Below are 21,187 nucleotides of genomic sequence, written 5' to 3'. Positions count from 1 at the left end.
GAAAAAGTGAGGGTCAGCTGAGTTCTGAGGAGCTGTCCTGCCTAGGAAGAACCATGTGGGTTCTTAGAGAGAAGAAAAATGCTTCCAGTCTTTTCCCTGGTGTCTTCTTTTCGTGGCTGCCCCACTGTCACTCTTAGCGAGAGGAAGAGGACCCAGAGTTGGCTGTGGACTTGGAGACAGGAGGCATGCTGCTGATCTGGCCCCCAGGCCCAGGCCAGTGCTCCCTGTGCCACCCCCAGTCCCAGAGGAGTCACCTGGTCCACTCCACATTGGGGTTTGTGGCTAAAACCCTATTACCTAGGATGGCCTCATGCCCCCCATCTTTTGAAGACATGGTCTGATTTGGACATTTGGAGACTGAGGTATTCAGGATGGTGTGAGATCCCATTGTCAAATCTCAACAGGACAGAACTGAGCTGGCTTCCTCCAGCCCAGGGAGGTGAGGGCTCTACCCTGTGTCTCAGGCACCCTGAGTCTCCTTTTGAAACATTTGCACTGGATTATTTTCTTGTTACTGTCGTTCATAGGTCTGTTTCCCTTTCTAAAATCTGAGGTCCTCCACGGCAGGACTGCCTCTTAACCATTCCCGTATCTTTGGTATCCACAGGACATCAGTGGGGCCCAATAAATACTTTCTAATGCATTCAACTTTTTAGAATGCTATCGACTCTTTTGCTAAAAGAAAAGCCGTTTTTGGTAGGCATGATGGTACATGTGTGTAATCCCAGCACTGGGAAAGCTGAGGCAGGAAGATAGAGTTTAAGGCCTGCCTGGGCTACATAGTAACACCCTGCCTCAAACACACAAACAGTATCAGGGCACCAGTAGCTCACACCTGTAATCCTAGCTACTCAAGAGACAGAGACCAGGAGGATTGAAGTTCGAAGCCAGCTGGAGCAAATCGTTCATGAAACCCTATCTTGAAAATACCCAACACAAAACAGGGCTGGTGGAGTGTATCAAGTGGTAGAGCATCTGCCTAGGAAGTGTGAGGGCCTGAGTTCAAACCCCAGTACTGCCAAAACAAACAAAAAACCCAAAAAACTAAAGAAAGTGAAACAAAACAAAGCTGTTTTCTAGGCACTATGAGAACACACATTAAAGGTTGCTCCTATCCTGAAGGCCTTTGTTATCCCTCTGGGGAGATAAACTCATTCATTAATTCACCAGTCACTACATGTCCTGAGTATCTAAGCTTTGGTGGCCTTGGCACTGGGGATGGGAAGATAAAAATAAAATCAAGGTGGGACCACTCTCCAGTGACAAAAAACAAGCTCCACATACTGTAGTAAGTGCAGTGGTAAAATTTCCAATAATCATTAAAACTAGCACAAAGCAGTGCATAAGAAGTAAAGGTCACCTTGTCCATAATTTGTTCTGAGGGGTCACTAAGGGGACAGCAAGAAGTCTGCTAAGAAAGGGCTTCGTGATGCCATGAGTTAGTGATTCGCAGTGCACACCAGTACAGCAAAGGCTCTGAGAAGGCCTGTAATCCGGCCCTGCCTAGCTCCGGTTGACCTCACATTTCCCACATTCTTTTGCCATAAGGCCCCTTCCTCTCCGTTATGTAGTATTCCAGGAACTGTATCATCCCTTACAGTCATTATGGGAAAGGCTGGTGTACATGCAATTTCTTTTTTTCTTTCTTTCTTTTTTGTCAACACTGTGGTTTGAACTCAGGGCCTCATACTTGCTAGGCAGGAGCTCTACCACTTGAGCCACTCTGCCAGTCCCTAGGTACGATTTCTAAAGTTGGTGGTAGCGCTAAACCTTTTGGGGGACATGGGCCTTTTAAGAAATGGATAGTCTGGCTGGGTGTGATATCACACACCTATAATTTGAGCTACTCTGGAGGTGGAGATTGCCATTTGAGGCAAAAAAAAAAAATTAGATCCCTATCTCAACAAACTAGCAGGATGTGCTGTTGTTGCCTGTAATTCCAGCTACTTGGCAGTTGTAGGTAGGAGGATATCATCTCAGGCTGGTCCTAGATAAAAATGTAAAACCCTATCCAGAAAAATACTGGGAGTGTGGCTCAAGTGGTAAAGTGCATGCCTAGCAAGGACAGGGTCCTGAGTTCAAACCTCAGTACCACTATGAAAGAAATGGATAGTCGAGGATGAAGCTGGAAGTGATCATTTGAAACCCTGACAGAGAGATTGAGAGGAGAAGGGACCAGAGCAGAGCTGAGGAAGTCAATCGTGGTGTGCCCTAAACTGCTTGGCATAGAAGTAGCAAATCCTAGTGACTGCCTGCTTATGAAAGTCAAGAGAGACCTGGGCTGAAGGTGACTCTCCTAACAAAGTGTGGGGCCACAGTGGGATTATTTACAGAACGGGAAAGGCCACAGAGTGACAATTTCAACATGTCAAAGTCCGTGTTCTGATCAGGCTGAAACACCCTAACTTGTCTTCATTAACTAGTGCTGAGCCTCCCAGCTGCAAACTCATTTTAAGAACCAAATCTGGGGCTGGTGGAATGGCTCAAGTGCTTGAGTGCCTGCTTAGCAAGTGTGAGGCCCTGAGTTCAATCCCCAGTACTGCCAAAAAAAAAAAAGAACCAAATCTGTCGTGTGGCTGGGCGTCCTACCTTGAACGGTTAAAAATCAGATTTATCTGCTTTCTAATTTTAGAAGGCACACGGCTGACCTTCATCCCACTGTTGCTAACTGGAGCCCTGTTACCTGGGTGACTAGATCTAGAATATGTCAGTATGCAAATCCCATCTGCCAGAAGCAGAAAGCAAGAAAGGCCTTGCTCCTCTAGGGGCTGTCAGTGGTTCTGGGATGGTCCCCCTCTGGGATGGGAGGAAGGCTTTCTGAAGAGAAGGTTGCCAGGGGGAGGATGGACGCTTCATGCCAGAGCCTTCTCATCCTCTGTCCCCATGCTAAAGGGGTAGTGTCAGGAATGCCCACGCGGGCTTAGATTCTGCACTTCTGCTAGAGCCAGCAAAAGCAGCGCGGGTGCCACTTTAGTGCCTCAATGATCCTTCATCCCAAAAAGCCACTAGGAGTTTCTTTTCCCACTGATAGGAGTGGGGGCTGGGCTCAGAACAGCAGCCCTTCTCAGGTGAACTTGGGAGAAAGGTAAAGACAAGTGACACCCTGAGCCTTTCCTACACATCAGGTGGCCTATCTTCAGCTCCTGGCCTGGGTGTCATCTCAGGCTGGGGTTTCAAATCACATTCTGAAGGCAGAGACTAAATTGTCCCATCAGCTGTCAGCTGTACGACTCTCTCCCACCCACACATTTGGCGAGTGGAAATGCGGTGGACTCATTCATTTAAATTTTTATTAGAAATCTCAAGGGCCGGCATGGGTGGATGGGCTGCATTGTAATGGCTGTGTGTTGGAATTTGTGTGGGAGGAAGAGTTTCCAGGACCAGGAACTCAGGCTCACGGACTCTAATTTTGTTCAGCCACGCCTCCCCACCAGTGACTTCCCCTGTGATTTCTTCTCTTTTGCTCCCCATAACTCTGTGACCTCCTACCTCATTAAAAATCTCGTCCTAGCATCATCCTAAAACTGTCGCATCGTTCAGGAGGGAGGAAAATCACCAGGATATTGTCGCTCAGCCTTACAAATGGCCTTTTAGCTGGATGGCAGGCACATAGTCCTAAGTGAATCCTGAAGCTAGACTTCCTGGTGCCAAATCCCAGGTCTATTACTTAATGGCTGTGTGACCGTGGACAGATTTCTCAACCTCTCTGTGCATCAATTTCTTCCCTTGCCAAAAGGATAAAACTACTACCTCCTCAAGGAGTTATTGTGAGGATGAAATAAGTACAGTATGAACATTTTAGAACACGCTGAGCCCGGAGAAGCTGGCACTCTGTGTGGCAGTTTTTATAATGACTTCTGGCATACCTCGGCAGGGATCCTGGGGAAGTGAGAGGGAGTTCAGCTGTGAGCAAGTAGATTTCCAAGCATGGCTTGCAGGCTGTGACCTCCCCCTTTCTTCTTGGCACACAGAGCAAACCCCATTGGCTGTGTGATACCCCTGCCCCACAATGGTACCCCATGCTTGCTCTGATCCTAACCTCTCAACGTGCCGTCCCGCGCTAACTGCCTGTCGTGTGAGGTGTAGCTCTCTGTCCCATCAGAGTGATGAAAAGATGCCCTGTGCTGGAGAGGTGCCAGGAATATTTGTTCAATGGACGTATGGCGCAGTGTAAGCTGTAATGTGGTGACCAAGGCCACCCCTGTTCCAGTTTACCCTTGGCTTTTCAAGCCACTTGTTCGGCTTTCGTGTTTGTATAGATAACTTAAAACAATCCAAGGGAAGCATGAGACGTTGCAGGTGGGGATGTAAAATAACGTAGTTGCTATGGAAAAAAGTCTAACAGTTCCTCAGCAGGTTAAATGTAGAGTGACCCAGCAGTTCCATTCCCAAGAGGAATGAAAACACACATCCCTACAGAGACTCACCCATAAATGCTCACATCACAGCAGCAAGATCCATAAGCCAAAAGGTGCAAACACCCCGTGTCCATCAGCTGGAGGTGGATAAATGAAATGTGGTATGTTCATATACTGGAATATTAGTCAGTAATAAAAAGGAAGCATGGATTTTTGCAACAACAGGGAAAGAAGTCACAAAAGGGCCACTTATTGTATGATTCATTTATAAGAAATGTCCAGAATAAGCACATCCATAGGATCAGAGAGTAGATGTGTGGCTGCCCGGGGTGGGGGGAATGGGCAGTGACAATTCATGAATATGGGGCTTCATGTGGGGGATGAAATGTCCTGGAATTTGATGGTGATGATGGTTGCACAACCTTGTGAGTCTACTAAAAACCACTGATTGTGTACTTAAAAAAAAAAAAAAAACCACGAGCAACATTTACGTAGTCGAAAATCATTTCCAAGAGCAGCTGTCACCTGAAGTAGAATAAAGAGTGACTTAAACCATATGAAAAATTGAAACAATCAAGAATGCTTTTGGGGGCTGGGGTATAGATCAGGGATAGAGCTCACCTAGTGTGCATGAGGCCCTGGGCTCCATCCCCAGCACTGCAAAAAGATAAAAATAAAACGCCTTCTAAAAAAAAAAAAAGTGGCTTTTTCCTCACCCAACTCTTTGAGTATAAGTTATATACATGCAATTCATAGATTAGTTCTGCTGCTTTCTACACTGTAATTCTATAAATTACTCTATTGCTGGCTGGGCTATCAAAATAATCCTGAAACAACCTCTGTATGATAAATAAAAGTGCCTTTCAGGCCATGCCCACTTCCACCCCTGGCTCCCCAAGGAAATAATTCATAGCTGCCTTCCCTTACAAAGAGGGACCTAACTGTTTGCAAATGTGTTTGGGCCTTTTCAACCTTAAAGAGGCTTCCTGCATTGAACCAGAATTTTTTTTGGTGGTGGTGGTGTGGGGTTTTGAACTCAGGACCTCATGCTTGCAAAGCAGGCACTTTACAACTTAAGCCAAACCCCGAGCCCTAACTTCTTGAATTGAATTCTTCTTATGCTTGCAACCAGAGCATTTCCAGGGGATGCACACCAACCCCTGAGAAATAACCATCCCAGCTGAGCAGTGTTTCACCCGGAGTCTGTTGATGAACCCTTCTGGCTTAAATAAATAATAGAATGAATCTCTCCCAAGTTTATCTTGGTGCCCATTGGAGAGAAGGGTTGGTCACCCAAGCACCAACTCAAATGGTCTTTATAAGAAGAAGGGATTCAGGAAGAACCTACAGCTCTCTTAAAACATCCTGTGCTTACTTCTCGCCCATTAGGATGGCTGTTATCCAAAAAATAGAAATGGCTGTTATCCAAAAAACAGAAATAAGCATTGGAGAGGATGTGCAGAAATTGCTTAGAACCCTTGTGCGTTGCTGATGGGACTATAAAATGGCCTGTCCCTGTGGAAAATAATTTGGTGGTTTCTGAAAAGTTTAAGCACAGGGTTGCACAAGGCAGCCATTCCACACCTAGGTCTATACTGTAAATATTGAAAGTAGGGACTCAAACAGATATTGGACATGAAGGTTCACAGAGCATCATTTGCAGTAGCCAAAAGGTAGAAGCAGCCCAAATGTCTATCAGCAGATACCCGGCTAACCAAGTGTGGTATGTCCATACAATGGAATATTACTCAGCCTGAGAAAAGAACAAAGTTCTCATGCATGCCACAATACAGACGAACAATAAAAAACATTATGAAATTTGCAAGCAATATGCTACATGGTGAAATAAGCCAGACCCCAAAGGACAAGTGTCTTATGATCCCACAGATAAAAGGTATCTAGAATAGACCAATTCACAGAGACAGGAAATAGAATAGATTTTGCCCCAGGGAGTGGGAGGAGAAGTAGGGAGCAGGGTTTCTGATCATGGTACTGTGATAGTGCTGGAGCTGGATGGTGGTATATTGTGAGTGGGCTTACTGACACTTAAAAGTAGTTAAAATGATTGGGGATGTAGCTCAGTGGCAAAGTACATGTGTAGCTTGTGTGAGGCTCTGAGTTCAAAAAATGCCATTAACACCAAGAAAAAGTTAAAGTGTAAGTTTTATATTATGTATGTTTTACCACACTAAAAAAAGAAAGGAAAAAGAAGCAGAAAAAGAATCTGGGAAGAACAGTACTTCCCGTTGGTCATTTTGTCTGCTATAGCCTTTTTTCTCCCAACTATTTGAAACCATGGTAAATTACGTTTCACCATGGCGTTGCCTAGGGGACCCGTGTGTGTCCTCCCTTGGGAGGATATGAACAGGACATAATAGAGAGGGACTGCTCCCTGCTGATGTGGATAAGGACAGGGCCATAGGTGATGGATTTTTAAATGTAGTGATTTCTGGAACTCTGTCCACATGACTGTTTTGCCCGTCTTCATTAACTGATAGTCATTTGTTTTTCTCAATCAGTTCTCTGCCTTTTGATGTCTTTTGTAATAAGGAAGAAACACTCTTAGGCTGCCATTCCTGAACGAACAGGGCTCTCTGCTGCCACCACACACCCTTTCTGGCTCTGAGCATCACGCCTGTGGGACCTGGAGCCTCTCCTCCAAGGAGGGAGCGGGAAAGCTGCTGGAACTTTCCAACCTTAGATGGTAGATGTGACTTAGTATATTCTCTCCAGCATGGCAACAGAGTTCTTTGAACCCCCAAACCACTGCCCTGCCGCCTAGCACTTAAACAGGCACAGGGGGTCTGACCACGACCTGTAGATCCCTCAGAGCGCTGGTTGTCCTAGTCAAGAAGTGGCTTCATTTACTCTTTCTAAACATTCAGGACTGTCTGGGTCCAATTGCACGTGAAGCAATGAGGGTTTCTCTCTGCACTCAGTTTACCCTTCTGTTCTTAGCAAGTCTCAGCTATTGCTGTCTTCCTGACCGTGTACTTCTGCTTGCAACCAGTAGCCCAGCTTCCCTCCATGCTGTGGGTCATTTTCTCTCATTCTGGAAGGACCTGGCTTCCAGGGAACGATTTGCTTATGACTCCGGGGCACTGAAATGAACATTGACACAGAGGAGTAACAGTGCACCTTGTGTGTCCTGGAAAAGCTCTATCTTGATTTTCCCCCTTCCGGCCTTGGGACTGACTGTGACTTGAGTTCCATAGAGAACACAAGAGCTTCCTTTGCTTGCTAAAGGTCAGACCTGTCACCAGGCCTTTCCACCTCCTTGAATTGTGATCACCTTCCCATGGGCTGGCAACCCATTCGAGAGCTCTGAGGAATACCTCAAGTTCCTGCAGCTGGTGGCCTTATGGCTTCAGAAGGAAAACCCGCTTCTTCGCCAGACACCAGGTCTGCGTGTGGTTCCCAGCTCTGCCTCCAGTGTTTACAGGGCCTGGCACACAGGATGTGCTTGTTGAATGAATGATCCAAGAGGCACAGGACTCTTCAAAACCAGAAGTTTCTCACAACCAATGGATGGAGAAATCCCACCGTCTGCCCAAGACCAACTCCTTTAGTGGTTTTGAGTTCTAGAATGTTCTATCTCTGCTCTCTTAATGGATCTCCAGGGCTCCCAATAATGGCCATTTTGTTCAGCTTCTCACTTATAAAGACAAAGGGATGACACGCCTCCTGTCTTAGCTGATGTTATTATTATTGTTGTTGTTATTATTTTGGCAGCGCTGGGGTTTGAACTCAGGGCCTCACACCTGCTAGGCAGCATTCTACCTCTTGTCACTCCACCAGTCCCATGAGCTGACGTTGTAGAGCAGCCTGGAAGTGCTGCAGGACATCGTTTTAGTTTTTCCATTGGTGAGTCCAGTCAGTCCTTGGGGCTCCAGTACCACCTCTCTAGTGCACTGGAGGGCGAGGATGAATGTGCACCCTTTCTTGTATCCCACCAAGACCATCGAACTCTCCCGTGCGGGATGGAGTCAGTCTTTCTCCTGGATGGCTGAGCAGCCACAGGGATGGTGTCGCGTGTGGCCCAGCCCACAGTGTATCCTGAACCCCGTGCTTGAAGTCAGTCGCTCTGTGTCTATATCCTAAGACATAGAGTAACTTAGTTCACTCCAACTAAGCATTAAGCAGTGCTGTACAGTGTTCTTTGTATGAGTTTGTCACAAAAGGGAGATTTTTTTTTTGAATCAAGTGTTAATAACCAGCTCCCTTTTAAATCTTTTTTTTTTTTAATCACCTTTTCATTCCTGCACCGTGGCATAACGACACAGGTATTACGTAAACAAGCCACCTTAGAGGGCTGCTTATAAAAGTCCAGGAGAAAAGATAAATGTGCAGTGGTGTACTGATAGCCTGAAATGAGCTGCAGGTTTGTATCTTCTTCTTGGGATCGGATATTGGTTTTTGCGGCTTATTGACCTGGGAGAGTGACATCTGACGACACACCCGAGGATGTTACACTTTTTTTTTTTAACTTTCCTATCTGCATAGAGAAGTCTGCGCATTGATTCCCAGAGCTTGGAAGACTGAGGAGTTAGAGAGTCATGTCCTTTCTGGGGGCAGACCCCAAGTCAGCCCAGCCCTCGATGGTAAAAATACACTCCACCTCCCAAAGGGAAAGGGAACTGGAGCTGGTCTGTCATGGAGCAGCCACAGGGAAAGACTGTGAAATATGAGGGCAGCATGTCCTCATTGACACGGTGTTGAGGTTCATGGGATCAGAGAGCATTTGGGTTCAGTTAATCACTTTTTCCTTCTGCCAGGGTCATTGTCTGCGACTCTCTGACAGTGGTGTGTTGCTGGGAGCGTGGGCAACAGGAATCCTCCAGAATGTTCTTATTAATGACCTCTCGGTGTGGGGCACAGTGAGTGGTCCCCTGGTGTGGCAGGAATCAGGGTGTTCCACATTACAGGTTTCTGGAGCAAGTCGTTTTCTATTTTCTTGCCCCTGGGCTCAACGCCTTCAGATGAGCTTCCAAACCAAAGATCTATCAGATATAAAGATTCCCGTCCTTTAAGACTTTTATTTTCAGGTTGGGGGGTATAACTGAAGTGGTTGAGTGCCTGCACAGCAAGTGTGAGGCCCTGAGTTCAAACCCTGGAACTGCCAAAAAACCAAAAATTCTTTTCATAAGTAAAAAATAGTTACTCTCATATGGCCACCTTGAAGTATGAGCCATGCTCACTGACAAATAATATGTTCCCAGGCTTTTAAAAAAGAATGTGATAAAAAAATTGTGATTAAAAATACAGAACACAAAATGTACTGTTAATCATTTTTAGTATAAACAGTGACATGAATACAGTCACGTTGTTGTGTGACCCCCACCACCGTCCATCTCCAGAGCTTGTTTTTGTTCATTCAGACCAAAACTCTGTACCCATCAAACATGAAGTTTCCATTGCTCACCGCCTTGTCCCTGACAGCCACCATTCAGCTTTCTGCCTCCATGAAGATAGGTGGTTCATATCACGAAAAGTTCCAGGCTTTTTCTGATACTTCTGGTAAGTGTTTGGTTTGTCCACGATAGTCTTGGGCAGATGGTCAGGGTTTTTGCTTTTGTTTTTTTGAGATGGAATCTTGCTATGGAGCCTAGGCTGGCCTTGAACACCAGCTCCTCCTACCTCACTCTGCTGAGTAGCTACGATTACAGGTGCTCACTACTGGCTCAGGTTTTCTTTGGTTCTACATTGTACAAGTGTATGGCAGGGCCAGGTGTGGTGGCACACATCTGTAATCTCAGCACTCTGGAGGTCAAGGCAGGAAGATTGTGATTTCGAGGCCAGTCTGGGCTATATAATGAGATGGTCTCAAAAAAAAAAAAGTCTTATCTCTTACATTTCATAGGACTGTCACATAAGAGGGATGTGAATGAAACAGATCTGCAGGTCCAGGTGAGACATGGTGCCCAAGAGAAGGAGCAATAGCTAAGACAGCTTATGTACAGGTCGATAATTTATGAAGCATTTGAATTTGTGAATTTTTTCCCACTCGATTCTCACCATTTCCTGTGAAGCACTTTTATTGGTCCCATTTTAATGATAAGAAAATGTGGCTCAGACAAATAAGTTGTCTAAGGTCACAGAGCTAAGTCAAAGGCAGAATCGGGACACTGGCTCCATGTTTTTCATCTCTATAACCTGAGTGCTCTCCACCATAGCACACTGTGAGCAATTATCACCTCTCTGGAGGTCCAGATAATAGCTGGTTCTCAGAAGGGAGGGCTTCTCCAGAACCTCCCTAAGTACCAGCACCCCACCTTGCTCACTTGGAAACACATGGAAACTGTCAGCCTGCCTCTGACACCTGACCAGCCAGCCTCCAGAGGCCTGGTGAAATCTTGGTGTGGCAGAATGACCCTTGTTTTGAATCCTGATTGGTCTAGATTAGGACCAACACTGGCCAATGGAAATATGTAAGTTGCCAATAAGTGCTACATAGGGAATTTTAAAATTTCCTGTAGCCACATTTTTAAAAACATCAAAAGAGCAGATGAAATTAATTTTAATATAAATTCTGGTCAGGTGCCAGTGGCTCATGCCTGTAATCCTAGGTACTTAGGAGGGTGAGATCAGGAGAATCAAGGTTTAAGGCCAGACTAGACAAATAGTTCACAAGACCCCATCCCCAAAATAACCAGAGCAAAACTAACTGGAGGTGTGGCTCAAGCAGTAGAGCACCTGCTTTGTAAGCACAAAGCCCTGAGTTCAAAACTCCAGTCCTACCCCAAAAATATATATTTTAATTAGACTAGTATATGCAAAATATCACCATTTCCATAGTAAACAGTGTAAAAATTATTAAAGAGCTGTTTTCTTTGCCTTTAAAAAATTGCTAATATTCAAAGCTGGTGTGCATTTTACACTTATAGCCATCTCAAGTCACATGCTAAATTTTCAGTGGAGAGACTTGATCTGTATTTAGATTGCATGCAATTTCCAGTTGAAAAAGTACATTCCCATACCCAAGGTGTTTGAAACATGTGTAGAGGTTTTCTAATGATTGACTCAAGCATTAGCTCAAAAATGAAGTCCCTCCATTGTACAAACCACAATCAAATGTTCAGTAGCCACACAGAGCAAGTAAATCCCATATGAGATAGCTACCAGGTGCAAAGCTGAGGCTGACCCAGGTTGGACCCAGTGCCGAGTAGACTTCCTGTAAAGAGCTCCAGCACTGGGAGCCATAAGTCTCTGTAAAGACCACTCACTTCTGCTGCTATAGCATGACAGCAGCCATTGGCTGTGTTCCAATAAAACTTTATTTAAAAAAAAAAAAAGGGCACCAGTCCATAGTTGGCCAATTAATTGCTAGAGCAGAACATTTGACCCAGTACCTTAGCGGTGCTGTGGGCTTTCAGAAAACTGCTCTACCTTCTAGCTTTCTGAGACAGGCGAGCTCGTGAAAGTCTACACTCATTGCATCTCCTTCCTTGTGTGTAATTGCAATTTCGACACCACTTGGCATGAAGCCGCACGGGCCTGAATCCTGTGGGTATACCTTTCAGACACTTGGGGTTCCTTGCACACCTCGAAGCTTTGAGCCCGTGTGCTGAGAGTGGAGAAGGCTGGAAGAAAGGTTTCACTGAAACCACTAAGGGTCATGTAAATAATATGGGGACTTCCCAAGAATGTGAAATTGTGTCACCCTCCACACAGTCAGGGAGGGAGCAGCAGGAATCGAAGCACGCTTCACAGATGGAAAAATACATAATTTCACATTAGGTCAGCTAGACACGCTGCTTCTCAGCTCGTGAGGTTTTGTGGCATCCATTTGGATGCTACCGTCAGGCCAAAGTAGATACAAATTCTGATTGGTCACGTGGGGCCTCGAGATCCCAAGCCGGATTATCGGGGTGTTGGTCATGTTTAATGCAAAGCAGGGGTTCCCGTTTTTGCCATCATGACGTATGGAAATGGGCTTGAGGCTAATGGAGGAAGAGAAAGGGGACAGGAGGACAGGACCCAGGGATTGGTTGAAAGGAAGATGATACGCCCTTGGTTTTTAGGGTGGACGATGTGGGCTTCGCTGATGGAGAAGGAGTCAGTGACAATACTCCTATGTGGAATTCTGTTGAGCTTGGGACTTGGGTCCAGTGCTCTTGACAAGGATGAGGGTGGAGGTATTGCTGGCACCCAGTTAATAATCTCTTATCATAGTTAGAATTTGGAGCTTGGAGTCTCCTTGTTTTAAAAATCCAGGCTCAAGTTTGGACTGTGTAAGTAACTTAATGATGCTCAGTCCTAGTTTATAAAAGATGAACTGAGAACAGCACCCAGCCCCTGCAGGAACTCAGCCTTGCCTCAGATTCTGCAGTGCTTTCAAACATACAGCCTTGTGCATGAGTGGGGAGGATCTGGGAGCCCATGATGGTTTTTGACTACAGAGATACTTATTTGGGGGTAGCGGTTCTGCTGATAGCTGACAGGGAGGCTCAGCTTGTAGTGTGGAGCTGTCTCTAATCATAATTGCCTGTAATACTGATTGCCCAAACTCTGGAATTGTAACAATAGATTTTTCAAAGTTGGAGTATAATTGCTCCACCATGTCATATATGAGCACAGCTAAAGCAACTTTGATCTTTCAGTCAGACTTTTGTTACTCAGTTTCTTAAATAGCAAAGGTCAGAGGCATGACCATCTGCCACCACCACCACACATTTTTTTTTAAAAAATCATATTGAGGCCCACATTTGTTAAAGTGAATTGCCTATGAAAGATACAAGGGCTAAAACTGGGTGGAGTAGAAAAAGTACAGACTCTGTGGCATTCTGATCCTAGCTCTGCCATCTAGACGCTACAGAAAGTCTTTGTTCTCTTTGTGACTCAGTTTCCTCATCTGTTGACACCTCCCTGACTGACTCATTGTATTAGAAATGACTGGAAAGCACCTAAATGGTGCCTCAAGCTAATGGGTAGTCGATAAAACCATTTTGACATCAACATCATTGTCGTCACTTCTAGCGTCAATTCTTGGGGCTTGAGGTCTTCTGAGCTCTTCTGAGTCTTTGGAGTTTGTAGTTTTCATTTAGAGTTGGTGATCAAGGATATGGTATTTTTGCTAAATTAGGAATGGAACTTTGCAAGAAATTAATAGGAAAGGAAAAGAAATATGCCTCCTAAGAATGGAGCACTCCAGCTTGGCACCGTTCAGTCCTGAGCGAGTGCTGATGCTTGGGGGTTCAGCACTGAGTGTGTGTTTGAGTAAGACCCCCATCTTACGTCGAAGAGGCACATTTAGGAGTGTCTCTGGCAAATTGGAAATGTGTGGTTCTAGGACTATCTGTCCTTCCTCCTCCCCCAGCTGAAACTGCTGCTGTGTCTGCAAGTCACAAATGTGATTTACAGACAACCCAACAAGCTGCTTCTCAATGGCCAGTTCTAGTGGCCACAATCAACTAAGCAGCCTTAATTTTCTTGGGAGGGAAGGAAGGGACAATCACAGAGCCCTTGATCATCTCCGTGTCTGGGCTTGAGTGTCCCACCACCCCTGCATCTACAGGCCACCCCCAGACTGACGCTGTCTTGGTGAGCTGGCTCATGCAGGAGCCGCTGGAATGATCAATGAGGCCACGCAGCCGGGTCCTCCACAGCTGCCGGTGAATCACACGCCCCTGCCTTGCCTGTTTCATCTCCACCAAGCAGGAAGCACTTGAGCTAAGCCCAGCCAGGCTGACTCGCGTCTGGCTAATGGCTTTTCTGTGTCAGTCATCGACCTTGGTCCCTTACATCTTTCATATGTGAGTGGCTGGTGCCCCTGAGGACAGTCTATTGGTAGACTTAGCTCTTCTGCAAAGCCCTGCAGATGCCCCTGACAGGAGCTGGGGTTGGGGTGCCTACTTCTGACACAGCTAGCACTTTTTAAAAACATTGAAGCGAAACTCACATACTGTAAAATTAACCTTTTTATTTTTTTGCAGTACTGGGGATCAAGCCCAGGTCTTGTGCATTAAGGCAAGCACAGAGCTATGCCCTCAGTCTCAAATTAACCATTTTAAAGGAATATTTCAGTGGCTTCCAGTGCTATGCAACTGCCACTTGTCTCCAAAACACTTTCATGGCTCCCAAAAGAAACCTTGTATCTCTCGTACTGGTTTTCTAGGGAATCACAGAAATCTGTTGTCTCTGCATCTTGGAGGCCAGAAATCTGAAAGGTGTCGGCAGGATTGGGTTTTTATTGTGGTTGTTGGTGCTTTTTTTTTTTTTTTTTTTTTGTGGTGATGGGGTTTGAACTCAGGGTCTATACCATGAGCCACTCCACCAGCCCTTTTTTGGTGAAGGGTATTTTCAGGATAGGGTCTCTCAAACTATTTGCCAGAGCTGGCTTCGAACTGTGATCCTCCTGATCTCTGCCTCCTGAATAGCTAGGATTACAGGCGTGAGCCACTGGTGCCCCACCAGGCCTCAGTTTTTGACTCATCTTCTCTTCACATCTTGCTCTATGCCTGTCTGTGACTTATGTCCAGATTTCTCTCTCTCTCTCTTTTTTTTGTAAGGACACTAGTCATATTGGACTAGGGCCCATCCTAATGACTTCATTTTCAGTTGATTACCTCTGTAAAGGCCCTGTTTTCAAATAAGGTCATATTCTAAGGTACTAGGCAGCAGAACTCTACCATATGGACTTTGGGGGGGGGGGACACACTTTTGGGCCCATAACACACATTAAGCAATTTCACTATTAGTACTTCATTCCTTTTTGTGACTGAATAATATTCCACTGCCTATAATCATTTAGTTTTTGAACACCAAGTGTAAAGCACCTGCCCGTGAGAGGTCTACCTGCTGAGCATCTGGACACCCTGCTCTGCTTGTGTAAGGTGGGCCATTGGCCTCACAGATGTAGCTTACAAGTCTCCCATCTGTGAACTTGTTCTTGTTTGGGTTTTTTTTTTTTTTTTTTAATTAGTTTTTTTTTTTTTTTGACATTACTGGGGTTTGAACTCAGGGCCTCGTGCTGGTAGGCAGGGCTGTATCACTTGAGCCACTCTGCCAGGCCTGTAGACTTGTTCTTTCTGTCGTTCTTCTTGTAAGTGTTTGTGAGCAAATTTGAAAGCAGTATTGGACTAAGGGGAAACCAGGGCTAGCTTCAGAGCCTAGAATTCATTTTTAAAATGGATTTCTGTTTTCGAGCTGCTTCTCTTCTCTCTCTGCGCTTATCCTCAGCACTTGCTCCTCCCCTGGAGTGCACAAACACTCACGTTAATAGCATTTTAAACAGACCACCGTGGGGGCGTGGCCTGTGGGGGCGTGGCCTAGGTCGGAAGCACAGCCCTTTGAGAAGACCCAACCAGCAGTAGCCTGCTCCAGTTGCCATGGTTACTGTGCCTGGTCCCTGGGGCTGGCCACAGACTAGATCCTGTCAGAGCTTCTTCACATGCCCCGCTCTGCACCTGCCTCAGCATGAGAGAGGGACCTTCGGACGGACGCATGTCCTCTGACTCTGCCACTCACCTGGACATTTCTCCTGCCCCCTGAAGTGAAAATATATTTCGCACAGACAGGGAACCTGCATCCCTGCTGGCCAGGGCCCCTTTGGAAAGCACTCAATAGCTTGCTGCAGACTAAGGCCCTGCCCTGCGCCGCTCCCCCTGGGCCTTAGTGGTAGTGGCATCTTGTCTGTTAGTACACATGGAATCTTCAGGGATGACCACAGCAGGATCACATAGCCCTGACTTCTCACCTGGAACAGACTCCTCCCTCTTGTGAAAGTTGTTTTAGTCCCTCTTATTTCTTCCCTCTGTCCCCCCTCCTCCCCCCTCCCCACGCCACTTGCTTGTCCCCATCAAATTAATCTTGCCACTTTGAAAGTCCACTGGGGAAAGAAATACCTACTGCTCCCACGGTTTTCAGAGAAGCAGGAAGGAGAGTGGAACAGATCAAAAGTGAAGACAGGACAAACATGTCCCTGTTGTATTGGCTCTGTCTTGTCATTTTCGGGTAAGGCTGGTGACTTTTGAGACTCTAGCTGGGATATTCCACACTGACAGTGCATTGGTCCTCAGTGTGGCTTAGGCTTCTTGAACTCAGGTTCTTTTTTTTTTTTTTTTTTTTTTTTGGTGGCACTGGAGTTTGAACTCAGGACTCACACTTACTAGGCAAGTGATCTTACCACTTGAGCCACTCCACTAGCTCTGGAACTCAAGTTCTTAGCCTTGGCTCCACTCATGGTGGGGCCTGGACATTTGGAGCTTTTAAAACCTTCCAGATGGGCTGGGGTTGTGGATGAGCAAGTGCAGAGCCCTGAGTTCAATCCCCATTACTTCCTGTATATATATACAGCTTCCAGGTCATTCTGATGTCTTAGCCACCTGTGAGAACTGCTATTCAAGGGGAGGAGGCCTCTGGGGGAGTTGAACACTTTGAAAAGGAGGACACAAGAGGCAGGTGACACCTAATCTTCTGGACCTAGCAATACCACTAATAAGGTAGAAAGGAGGGAAAGAAATAACACAACTTTGGCCAAACAAATAGTAGCTTCATTAAACTTCATAGGGCCAGCATGGAAAGCAAACTCCCATCCACCCCTTCTCTGCTGCTGCCTATGGGCTGGTGGTCCATGGAACGTTAAAGACTGCCAGAGCGCTAGGAAGCATTTGCCGAGGTGTCCAGAATGCTCACGGGACAAAGCTGTTTGTGCAGTCTGCTCACAGCTAGTTCTTCTCACTCCCAAGGACAGTTGCATTAGGTTCAGGGACTGTTTTCCATTTTCGGCAGAAGGTGCTAATGTGATTAGTGGCTCCGTGCACGGTGGTCGGAGGGGGTGGTCAGAGGCAACCTGGGGCTGACCTCTCCTCTCTGTCTCTGTGTGCTTTGTAGTACAAAATCGGACAGCTGTACATGATCAGCAAGCACAGCCATGAGCAGAGCGACCGGGGAGAAGGGGTGGAGGTCGTCCAGAATGAGCCCTTTGAGGACCCTCACCATGGCAATGGGCAGTTCACCGAGAAGCGGGTGTATCTTAACAGGTAAGTTGTGGCAGCTGGATATGCACCCTAGAACCCCTCCCACCTGACTCCATAGCACCATTTCAGGTAAGGCCGTGGGTGCCTAGGGGAAAAAAAGGTCTTTGGAAAGTCATTAGATCCAGGACCCCTCCTCCATGCTGCAAAATAGACATCTGTTGCATCTTCATTAGGAGAGCTCAGGCCACACCTTCCCCTGCCCCTTCCATGACATAAGATGACATCCAGTCTTAGTTGAATGACTTTGTTTTGCTCCTGGTTCAGCTGTAGGGAGATGACTGTGCCCACTAATGGCGGGGAAGGGCTGGAGGTGGTGGTGTGTCTTTGAGTCTTGACTTAGTAGAATTTCCATTTATTGTAAGTGACCACTCAGGTGTCCACCAAGGGAAATGATGAAATGAATAGAAACTTGTGACCAGAGTGATAGTCAATGGCTAAGGTGGCTTCCATGCTTTCCTTTAGGAAACCAGCACTGAGCAAGGCTATCTTTGTCGTTTTACAAAATATATTCTTTGATCTCTCTTTTTCTTATTGCTAATGACACAATTGACAATGGGGACTTGTCTGATTTTCTCCCTACCCTGCACCCCCAACCAGCCCATCTTCTTCTGTTCATCTCTGTTCTGCTCAGCTATCTGTGGTGAGATGACATGTGAAATAGACTCCATAGAAATTAACTGTCTGTACTCCCACCTGTGACCCCTCCAATTGACCCACTTGATTATTCAGAAGGGTTTCCAACCTACTAGCTGGATAGTGTCCCCAGTTTATTCACTGATACCTGTGAATGCTCATCTATCCTCTATGCCTTGGACATGGCCAGCCATTTCTGAGAGGAGCATATTTGGTTCCACCTTTGTCACTAGCTTCACTCTGCAGCATGCTGAACTAGGCCATCTCGTCCATGTCAGAGACTTTGGATCCTTTGGTGGATGGAAGTCTTCTGGCTCAATATCCTGGCAGTGAAGGCCTTGGCCTCATAAAACCAGTGAGTTTTCATCTGCCCAGGGATGCAGTACCTGGAAATGATGACATGCAAATGAGATCGATCCCATTCATCTATTAGAAACTGAATTTTCAGGATTCGGAACCAGGTCAGCCTCCAGCCAACTGTTGATCTGCAGGAGTCTCTAAGCCCCTGATCTGGCCTGGGGATGGCTTCCATACAGAGACCATTTTCTCAGTGTGCTGCCTTGACATTCTTAGCATGGAGGCTGTGAGGCAAACGTCCAGCAGGTTTCCCCTCAGGAATCACCTCTGAAGAGCAAGGAGAAGTGAGGGAGGTGCAGAAAAATAGAAACTGTGGAAAATTCCAGATCTTGGCATCTGATTACATTCTCTTAAATTATTGCCTGGGGAATGCTTCCCTACACACCAAAATCAAGAAAAATGTTAGAAACTTTATACCTTTTGCTGAAACAGAGTGAGAAATGTCCAGCTGTCCCTGTCATGTCTGTTTTCTCTATCAAAATATACAATATTTATTTTAAAGGAGAGTCATAAACATTAGTAAGAGGGAAATTTGTTATAAATAAAATATGTGGGCTTCCAGTATTAGTAACTAAAAAGATTAATGGTGACCCTCCCCCACTTCCTATGACAAACTCAGGGTGAAATATAACATAAAGCTAAGCTCAAAACAAAGAAAAGGAGATCTTCAAGGGCTAGAGCGAGAGGAGACCACAGCAGGAAGCAGACCTGCGAGTGCTAAGGAAGCCAGGGGAGTTCAGAACCCAGTGTGGCCTTGACCTCTAGAGGGGTGTTATGCTCCTGAGGAAAAATAGCCTCAAGTCCACACAAATCGGGAGTTGAAAATGAGAATCAGTCATAAAAAAATGTGTTTTGACAATCAGGGCCAAGAGACTCTCGTGGAAAGAACAACTAAAGAGTGTACTTTAAGAGAGGAAACTGAGCCAGGAAAGAGAGGAGTGTCTAGAAGTAACCTCTGGGCAAATCTGAATGAGCATGGAGTGTTTTTAAAACACTAGTAATGCCTAACTTTGGATGTATTTGTAAAATACATTTTTGTAGTTTGAAAAATGCTCTAAAGTGCTAATATTACTTAGGAATTAGAGAGAGATGTTGATTGCTGTAGACTTGGAAAAGGCAAGTTTGCATATTCAAGATGTAAAGGCAACCTCTGAAAGAAGAGTAAAACAATAAATAACTTCCAAGAGAAAACAGGACCCATCCAAAGAAGGCAGAGGGATAAAAATAGAAGCTGACTGGAGGAGGATGTAGTTCAGTAATATAGTGTCTACCTCACATGTACAAGGCCCTGAGTTGAATCCCCAGCACCATTTCATTAAAAAAAAATACGGTAAATGGAAAATACAGATTTTTTTTTTTTGGCTCTGGTGTTTGAACTCAGATCTTCATGCTTGTTAGGCAGGTGCTCTACTGCTTGAGCCACTCCACCAGCCCTGAAACAAATTTTGATGGCAAAATAAACTGAAATGTGAAATACTGCCTTTCCTACTTACCCATGCAGCCAGGGATAACCATGTGACCTGTTTCTGACCAACGCAACATAGATTTTCCTCCCTGGTAGAAAGAGAAAGATGTTTGAAGGGCTCTTTCCTGTTCAAGAGGGGCATGATCTGCTTCTAAGAAAGGGAAAGAAGCCCTGGAATTCTTACAACATTATTTCTCTCTCATTCAATGTCAAGACCAGAAAACATTCTTTTAACAGTTAGAGAGACTCAGTTGCTTAAATGATTTCATGTCAGTGTTTTTGTTGGTGGCAGTGGTGTGTTTTTTTTTTTGTTTTTTTTTTTTTTTATGATAAAATGTCCTTTAAGAAGAGAGAAAAGGAAGAAGGAAGGAGAGGAAATGGAGTGTGACTGCTGGAAGACACTAATAGTGACAACCATATGAATCTTGATAACAGAATTAAGCAATTCTGTTATAAAAGGGGGTTGGTGATGTAGATCAAGATAGAGCACTTGCCTAACATTTACAAGGCCCTGGGTTTGATCCCCAGCACCCACAAGAAAAAAAAAGGAAAGTATTAGATAAATTTCAGCTAAGTACATGAATGTGAAAATTTTAACATTTGCAAATCAAATACCTCAGAGAATAAGAAGTCATGACCAATTGGATTTATTCTTGAAATTCATTAAATCAACATTAAATAAATCTTTCTGTGTACTTGTCCACAGTAAAGTTAGGAACAAAATAAGGATCCTTGTTGTTTCCATTTCTGTCTAACATGTGTAAAGATCCTAATCAGTGCAGTAAACAAAGAAAGGGAGAGTGGAATGTAGCTCAGTGGCAGAGTGTTTGCCTAGCATGCATAAGGACCTGGGTCTGATGCCCCAGCACCACACATATGCTTGCATGCACACACACACACACACACACACACACACACGTGATAAAGAGGAAAGAAACACAATTATCTGTTGCAAATAGGATCGACTAGTAGAAACTTCAGACATTCTAGATAGCTGTTAATATCAATATATGAATTCAACAAGAGCACCTGCCTAGCAAGCATGAGGTCCTGAGTTCAAAGCTGATGGGATTCTTCCCCCAAAAAGAATTCAACAAGATTGCTGGGTATAAATTCATACACAAAAGCCAACATCATTATTAAATGTCAGGCAGTATAATTGAAAAAATATAATTTTTAAAAGTTCCATTTACAATAGAAAAAGAAACTTAAAGTTACTTGGCAATGACTCTACAAGATATGCAGAATCATTTGTGGAGGACACTTTAAAAGCCCAAGACAAGTGGTGAGATATACCATATTCATGGATTGAAAATGGTATATTAAAATTGGCTTCAATTCTCAAGTTAATCTATAAATTTAATGCAAGTCTAATTAAAATGCTAATGGTGTTTGGG

At 45.1% G+C, this 21,187-nt stretch overlaps 1 protein-coding gene across 1 annotated transcript in view; it reads left to right on the top strand.

Moving 5' to 3' along the window:
- Window positions 1-21,187, top strand: part of Pitpnc1 (phosphatidylinositol transfer protein cytoplasmic 1) — a 245,535-nt gene that overhangs the window by 100,006 nt on the left and 124,342 nt on the right. Inside the window, exon 2 of the mRNA XM_074045478.1 lies at window positions 17,190-17,338. Coding sequence (XP_073901579.1) covers window positions 17,190-17,338 — 149 coding nt within the window. The remainder of the gene's footprint in view (window positions 1-17,189; window positions 17,339-21,187) is intronic.

The sequence above is a fragment of the Castor canadensis genome, chromosome 11 (genome assembly GCF_047511655.1).
Source record: "Castor canadensis chromosome 11, mCasCan1.hap1v2, whole genome shotgun sequence".
Lineage (NCBI taxonomy): Eukaryota > Metazoa > Chordata > Mammalia > Rodentia > Castoridae > Castor > Castor canadensis.
This window is presented reverse-complemented; position numbering and strand designations above follow the sequence as displayed.